We start from the raw sequence: 8,388 nt of genomic DNA, 5'->3' as shown, positions 1-8,388 counted from the left end.
GGTCCTGTCGTAGCTCCTGTCGTAGCTCCTGTCGTAGCTCCTGTCGTAGCTCCTGTCGTAGCTCCTGTCGTAGCTCCTGTCGTAGCTCCTGTCGTAGCTCCTGTCGTAGCTCCTGTCGTAGCTCCTGTCGTAGCTCCTGTCGTAGCTCCTGTCGTAGCTCCTGTCGTAGCTCCTGTCGTAGCTCCTGTCGTAGCTCCTGTCGTAGCTCCTGTCGTAGCTCCTGTCGTAGCTCCTGTCGTAGCTCCTGTCGTAGCTCCTGTCGTAGCTCCTGTCGTAGCTCCTGTCGTAGCTCCTGTCGTAGCTCCTGTCGTAGCTCCTGTCGTAGGTCCTGTCGTAGGTCCTGTTTGTCTTCATGTGACTTTTCCCTCCTGTGGTTCAGAACCAGAAGCCTACCTCAGAGGAGATCCTACTGATTGCAGAGCAGCTTAACATGGAGAAGGAAGTCATTCGGGTCTGGTTCTGCAACCGTCGGCAGAAAGAGAAGCGGATCAACCCGAGCAGCGCCACACCCCCCCTGACCAGCCAGCCCCCGACTGCCCAACCAGCGCACAAACCTCCCTGCTACAGCCCTCACATGGTAAATATACAGTTTATCACCTGGTGACGCTGAGGACCAGGTGTGACGATCAGGTGTCTTCACGGTGTGTCCTCACCACTGTCTGTCCCCCTCTCTGACAGATGTCCAACCAGCTGTCCCAGGCAGTAACCAGTCTCAGCAGCACAACAGTGACTACCTTGTCCTCCATCTGTCCCCCGACTTCCAGCCTCTCCTCTACTCACCCCTCCATCAGCTCTACTCACCCCTCCATCAGCTCCACGCCTTCACCGGTGACCCCTCCTCCCCGGAGCACGGCCAGTCCAGCCACTCCCAGCCACAGCGCCCTCAACCTCAACACAGGGTGAGACGATGAGGAGACACCATCACACCCTCCTCCCCCCTCCTCCCCCGATCCCGTTCAGAGAAACCTAGAGATAGTTTGAGTATTTCATCTGATAAACTCTTGTTCAGAGATTTAAAAGGCTAACCACAGTTAGCATCATCCAGCCCACTGACAGGACAGGCTCTGGGTGTTAGCAGCGTTAGCATCGTAGCAGCGTTAGCTTGACTTAGCCTCAGTGAGTTTCTGTCAGAACAGCACCTTAATGATCTAGGACTACACTGACAACATGCTGTAGAAATGCTAGCATTGCACTGAACAGTGGAAAAAGTTGTGACTAAGTTCACCATCTACAGGCCAGGAGAGGGAACTACATGCTGGCAACTGTAACTCAATGATGGTAGAGTTAATTAAATGTTAGTTTAACAAATAATTGATGATGTTTTTGGTTAATTGTTATTTTCTTCTTATTCCAAAAGGAAACATTTACATATAATTATTTTATTTGCCAACAAAAACGAAAATATTTTTCGCACCTGCTCCTCGTTGGCAGCAGTGTATTATAACTTGTGTGTGTGTGCGTGTGTGTGTGTGTGTGTGTGTTCACAGATTATGGCGCATGGGAAAAAAGAACGGTGACATGTCCAACTACATCACTGATTTTGCTACAAATTTGAGGTGAGTTCGACCCTCATGCAGTGAACACACACACACACACACACACACACGTCCTGACAGTTGTGTTGTTTCCTTCTTTTCTTTTATTCTGTTTCTTAAAAATGTTTCGGTCAGTTGTGGTCTGCTGCTGCTGCTGCTGCTGCTGCTGCTGTTCTTCAGCTGAATTTGTATTTTCTGACAAATGTTTGTCTGTTTTCTGACTTTTTCTTCTTTACTCTCTGTGTATGTGTAAATGCTTGCATATGTGTGGTGCTGCGGCCTGTGTGTGTGTGTGTGTGTGTGTGTGTGTGTGACACAACAGGAACACTGTGATGGGAGTTAACACAGGGATGAGCCAAGCCCTCCTCGGTAACAATCCCCTGGCCACAATCCAAGGTGTGTGAGACGTAATGGGTTAAAAATGACCAAGAACCAGAACAGTATACAGTACACACCACTGCTGTTCTTTAGAAATATATATATATATATGTATACATATATATACACATACAGTATATGTATACATATATATGTATTTATATGTATGTACCAACAACGACCAGATCCTATATATGCTATAGTAGTAGTACTGGGGCAAAGATGTGTATTTGAAAGTAATATATGCAGTAATATATGGCAGGTGAACAGACAGCTGTAGACCGGCCTCATACACTCATACACTCCCATCATTATCTATGAATCCATCCCATCATTGTGTGTGTGTGTGTGTGTGTGTGTGTGATCATCTCAGCCTTCTCTTCAGATCTTTCTCTGCTCATCTACCATTTTGTTTTTCACCTGGGGGGGGGGGGGGGGGGGGGGGTCACGCTGGGTTACACCGATGTTAGTTATTGTTAGTTAAATTTACACGATGAATTCACTCATCTTTCAGGTTTTTTTTCCGTCCGTTTAAGGTCAACATTCATTCATAGATTCAGAACTTTAAATCTGAAACATGGGATTTTATCCTAAAGTCAAATTTTAAATAAAGTGTTTAACGTATATGAGCGACTCCTCCAGCTGTTGCTATGGAACCACTGATGTGTTTCACTGTGACACTGGACTACAGGAGACACAGAGTCATTAACCCTCTGTCTCCATGACAACGCAGCTGTTGTCTAATTCAGTCAGGTACTGGTAATGAAACAGTGCCACATCATCTGTGGTGACTGAGAGCTGACATGTGGTCGACTGTGGTGGCGTTGACAAACAGGTGTGAACAACAGTCGGGGTGACTCCACATCACGGCTCTGCTCTGTTTAACACCAAGCCTTCTACAGCCTTGGTTCTCAAAGTGAGGGGCGTGCAGCTCATACAGGGCAAAGGACAAATATGAAATCTGGATCATAGCCAACCTGGGGGGTGGGGAGGTCAGGGGGGTCAGTCTCCAAAACCTAACCATGGTTCAAAAAGATCTGTTGACCAGGGTTCAGGGTTGAACTGTGAATGTGTGGTTGGGCCAAGGGGGGGTTGGGGTGCTGATGTAAAGATCTTTGGGAACCTCTGCTGTTGGAGAACTTATACGTTTAAAATGAAAATATATATAATATGTTTGAAACATATATTTTATATATATATATATAGTTTGTATTTGATCTGCTGTATTGTGTTTTATTAGTAAAATCTTCAGATTCTAACCTCCTCATTAACCCCCCCCGTCCCCCCCTCTCTCTCTTTCTGACTCAGCCCTAGCAGCCAGTGGTGGTCAGTTGCCTCTTTCCAGTCTTGAAGGGGCCAGTAAACTGATGATGGGGGCCTCGGGGGCCCATGGCGGGGGCCTCCCCTCCTCCTTCTTCCTCAACCACCCTGCTCTTCTCCACCTGAGTCAGAACTCCAGCGCTGGACTGGTCAGCGCCGCAGTAGCCAAAGCCTCCCACCCCTCCCCCTTCCCCTCGGCCAGTAGCATCAGCCCCACCCCCTGTGCTCCTCCAGCGAAATGGCGCACAGCCCGCCGTCTCTGGGCGGATCCAAGATTGAGTGACCACAGCAAGAGCCAATCAGAGAGGGAGAGGAAGGACGAGGGAGGGGGGGACTTCACACCAAAGCTTTCTCTTTCTCTCTTAAACTCTGCTGTTTCTCTCTCCCTCTCCCCCTCTCTCTCCCTCTCTCCCCCTCTCTCCCTCTCTGTCTCTTATTTCTCCAACTCTTTCAATGCCAAAAATACAAAGAATAAAAAGGAGGAGGAGAACGACAGAACTGGACAAGAGAGACGGCAGAGAAAGAAAATGTTGAAACCAAAAATCTTCATCCATCGCAGCAGATGGAGGCAAGGCAACATGGGACCCTTTAGACAATTGCCCCCCCACTCCCTGTGTCATCTTTTGGGTGTTTCTTCCCTCTTCCTCTCAGAAGAAAAACAAAGCAATGACTCTTCAGCAAAGAGAGAGAGAGAGAGAGAGAGAGACACCCGTCCAAGTGCATAAAACCAAAAATGACTTTCTGATAAAGGATGGTGCCGGGGGTGCAGCAGACGGGGGGGAGGGGCACCTGCCCGTTTACGTTCCTATTATTTCTTTTTGAACAGACACTGTGGGTCTGAAGGAAGAAAAGGGCGGAAAAGTTTAAACCAAAAATTAACCTGAAGACGAGAAGAAGTCAACCAAACCAAAATCCCCAAAATACCAAAAAATACGGAGAGAAAAGCTTTATTCAAGGACTTGTAAATACTGCAGCTATCCAGGACCAGGACTCTACTGATACCAGTCCACATCCACTCATCTGTGTCTGTGTCTCCACTTGACTTTCAAAGTCCGTCCAATCATCAGGATCGCCAACGCCGCTGCGTGCTCTCGTCAGCGACCTCTGAGTCGAGCGTTCCTTCTACTCCTCTGGTTTTTTAACGTTGTTATTTATTAGTTTAATTTCTCCAGTCCAGCTCCTATTTATTGTTGTTGGGTTTTTAGTGTTCACCCTTCATCTTCATCATCATCATCAATATTGTCTGTCGCTGTCCTTCACGCCCGTGTCGTTGACAAACGTTTGTTTTTTCCAGTTGGTGAAACGTCGTTCACGTCAGTTCTCACCAAGTGCCAGTGAATCAAACACAGGGTTTGATGGAATTCTTCACAGACGTGAACATGTTTCTGTTTCTCAGTCCAACTCTTTTGTTTGTTTGTTTTTTTTTTCTTTTTCTAAATAGGCCGATATCAGTCAGCACACGGCTGCGAGAACACGCCCGCAAAATCTCACGTCCATTTATCAGGAGCGGAGACGACGCTGAGCCGCCATCGTCAATAAACCCAGTTTTAGTCACAGCCGCCTGCTGGATCGGCGTGGACCGGCCGTCACCCGTGTGTCTAGACGCCTTAACTGATCTTTCTGTTTCCATTTCACCACATTTCACCGTCATTTTCCACCTCACGCTGACATTAGCTCTCAAATGGAAACCAAAGCGTTCTCAAGGCTGCGCTCATCTGGAGGAGCCTCAGCCTCAGTCACAGAGACCACCAGGGGTTTCTGTGGAGACTGATACCAGGACGTTACCCCCAGAAGACCCCCCACCCTCACCCCCCCGTGGAAACCCCCTCCACCTGACCCACGGGGGAAGCTTTATGTAGAAAACTGATCCTTTACTCTCACAGACACCCTCCACACCCCCGCGCCCTAATCAAAGGGTACACACCGGGGCAGGAAGGGAGGGGGGGGGTCACACACTGTTGTGTCGGCAGCAGTTCGAGGGGAACACGTTTTTTTAAGAGGAAAACCAAAAATGAACCTAAACCAAAAACAAACCAAACCTAAGGAATGACCCGAGCAAACCAAAAAGAACCCTAACCACCTGTGGCTGGAGGGAGAGGGGGGAGGGAGGGGGCCGTGGAGGATCTGTCTCCCTCTCTGTCCGTCTGTGTGTCTGTCTGTTCGTTAGCTTTAGGGCTGCAGCGTTGGCCCAACCCTCAAACTGTAGCATGAATACAAAGATGTAAAAAAGACGGGCAGACGGACGGACGGGAGGGCAGCAGAAGGACCCCCACCCCTCTGCCCCCCACCCCCCCTCCTCAGCCTCACTCTGGCCCAGCTCTCTGGTCCTGGATGGAGCTAAACGCAAATGACCTCACTGAACTGAAAATCTTCTGAAATCCCTTTTGATTTTTATTCTTTTATCTCTGCTGTGTCTCTGTACTTTAGTGCTTACTACTCATTTGGGATAATGTACTCGCTTACTTACTTACTTACTTACTTACTTACGTACTTACTTACTAAAAGAGCTCCTTATTTTTTCTGTAGTCGTGCTAGAGATTTTTATCAGGTGGTTTAAAAAAAATACTGTGAAAATTTAGCTTCCAGATTTTTATTAGATAAACAGACAGACTGTCTCGTCAGAGAAATGACAACACACCAAAAAAGCCAAAAACAGAGGGTGGGAATGCAAACCTAAGAAATGCCAAAAACCAAATAGTGAACCAAACCAAACCGAACCGAACTGAACCAAACCAAACTCAGCAGAGAGGAGCGGGAGCTGCCGTCCCTGCACTCAGTCTGAGGCGTGGTCGATTCGTCCGAGGTGAAACTGCGTGTGTTTCTGTGTGGACGGGTCAACGGGTCGGTCGCTACGACCACGAAAAACCACAGAAAAATCCAGAACTGTACAGAGGTGCGAGAGCTGGACGATAACTGATCCAAAGAATCTTCGGTTTGGTCCACAGGAGCAGAACAACTTCAACCAAACTTTACACGTGGGCCGACTCGCCTGGAAGGTGACGCGCGTCTCCACGTCCACTCTTAGATGGAATGTATCTGTTAGTGCTTCTATAGATTTTGTAGAAAAAAGATCTATGTTCTACTGCTTACTTATCTCTAATGTATTATGAAGAAAAACTTACAAAAAAGACTGAGAAAAAAAAGATCCTAAAAAAAAAAACAATGATGAAAATAACTTGATATTAGACCAAAAATTTAACTATCTCTCTTTGGACTCATTTCTGTTGTTTATGTTTTTAGACTTTTGATTGTAATATTTATTTCACTAGTTTTTTGGGGTTTTTTTTGCTTATCTTTATCAGTCTGCCTATTTATTTCTCTAATTTATTTGGCCTCGTCTTTCACAATCTGTTTGTTTTTTTAAGTTTTTCTTTTGCCCCGCCTGACCTTCTTTTGCCCCCCCTGACCTTCTTTCTTACCTTGTTAAACCAAATAATGACAGAAAATGCAACCTCAGAGGACACAGGAGGAGAATACCGCCACCTAGAGCTTGGTGATGGAGATATTCTCCTTCTAATTGACTTGATTCTGCAGCTCAGTGGCGCCACAGTGTGGACAAAGACGTCAATTAACGAAGTGTTAAAACACGTCTCATTATGATGTGGTTTAGGTCAAGTTCGAAATTCCGTTTGAAGACGTCAGTGTGGTTGATGACGTCACTGTGCTGCACCTGGTCTTTACAGCAACAACCAAAACAAAAACATGAGAATGACAAAGATGAACTGGGGCAAAGGTTAAAGTTTAATTTTTTATATATGAATGCAGATGAAGAGGAGGAGGAGGAGCAGGAGGGGGCGCTTCTCTCTGTCCTCTCACCTGTCTGTGTTTATTTCTTCCTGTCTGTCCATCTGTGTGATCGTTTGCTTCGGCCTTTTTTCCTCCACTGTGGTGTGAGAAGAGAGATAGTTCATCATATACCTCATATTCTTTGATGATAAACCAAATAGATGAAGGCTTTAAAATGGGGGGGGGGCAACTGAGGGGGGTGCAGCTGTGTGTGTGTGTGTTCAGCGGAGACCAGGAGCAGGGGATTGTGGGAGGAAACACCAAAAGTTTAGGTTTGATCTGTGGAGGAGTTTTCTTTAATCCATTGTACTTTAAAGGTCTCTCTCACACACACACACACACACACACACATCCTGGTGTCAGCGTTGAGCTTTGAACCCTCTCCTCACCTCTGACCCCGGCTGTCTCTCCTCTTTGGTCTAGACCAGGGATCAGACCTGGAGGAAACTGAGCCCCCCCCCCAGGGGTTCTGAGGAGAGCTGCAGGGGCAGGTGACGGGGGGGGGGGCTAGGTGACACCTTTCAAAACTCAGTCTTGTTTTTTGTTATTGTTTTTTTTTTTTTTAAGGGGGGGTCAGAAGGAAAGCAAGACAAGGGCGGGGAGGGGGGGCGTCAAGTGCAGGTGGGTGTGGTGGGGCTACCTCCTTAGTGAATGATACCAAAGTTAATGCCCCGCCACAGGTGCCAGTAGAACTGATGCTGCCCCCCACAGGCCCTCATCTCCACTGCAGTGAAGAGAGTTTACTTCCTCCACAAGGTGGCAGTAGAAACAACAGACCACCTGACACCTGGAGGTCAGCTGCAGAGAAAGACCCTCTGTCCAATCAGTGTGGTGACCACCAGCAGCAGCAGCCAATCAGCTGGAGCCAATGTTCAGTCAGCAGCTCAACAGTCCCCCCCCCCCCCCCCCGAGCCTGTTTGTTCTCAGTGTATTTTCCCTCCAACGTTTTTATGCAAATGAGTTCTTTGTGGTTTATGGAAAACAAACAGTTTAACGAACGACGGCAGGAAGTTCTCTGATCCTGGAGCTACAGACAGGTGTGTGTGTGGACAGACAGGTGTGTGTGTGTGTGTGGACGGACAGGTGTGTGTGTGTGTGTGTGGACGGACAGGTGTGTGTGTGGACTTTGTCCCAGATCAGTCAGTGTTTTAATCCTGTATCAGTATTGGAGGTTGGATTTAGTTGTTTTAACTAAAAAGACTAAATTTTAAACATGTGAATCATGCACTGATAACAAACCACCTGATGATGGCGCTGCTGCTGCTGCTTTACTGTTAACCACACAGATGTACAGTTAGTCACGTCTGTAAAGTGAACAGTGATGGTAGCTGCTGAGAGGTGTCAAGTCGTTTCCTCCCTCCTTCCCCCC

At 47.4% G+C, this 8,388-nt stretch overlaps 2 protein-coding genes across 2 annotated transcripts in view; both read left to right on the top strand.

The window, feature by feature from the left end:
• LOC103387995 (POU domain, class 2, transcription factor 2) overlaps positions 1–429 on the top strand; it is a 32,092-nt gene extending 31,663 nt beyond the window's left edge. The window contains exon 14 of the mRNA XM_025061454.1: positions 380–429. Within this exon, the coding sequence (XP_024917222.1) occupies positions 380–429 (50 nt within the window). The remainder of the gene's footprint in view (positions 1–379) is intronic.
• LOC112487902 (POU domain, class 2, transcription factor 1-like) lies at positions 373–7,344 on the top strand. The gene is made up of 5 exons (XM_025061310.1): positions 373–577; positions 679–899; positions 1,488–1,556; positions 1,858–1,931; positions 3,222–7,344. Exons 1-5 carry the CDS (start codon positions 431–433, stop codon positions 3,956–3,958), a joined length of 1,248 nt encoding a protein of 415 aa, XP_024917078.1. The 5' UTR covers positions 373–430; the 3' UTR covers positions 3,959–7,344.
• The last annotated feature ends 1,044 nt before the right edge of the window (positions 7,345–8,388 follow it).

This window comes from Cynoglossus semilaevis, chromosome 13 (assembly GCF_000523025.1).
Source record: "Cynoglossus semilaevis isolate Cse_v1.0 chromosome 13, Cse_v1.0, whole genome shotgun sequence".
In the NCBI taxonomy this organism is placed as follows: Eukaryota; Metazoa; Chordata; class Actinopteri; order Pleuronectiformes; family Cynoglossidae; genus Cynoglossus; species Cynoglossus semilaevis.
This window is presented reverse-complemented; position numbering and strand designations above follow the sequence as displayed.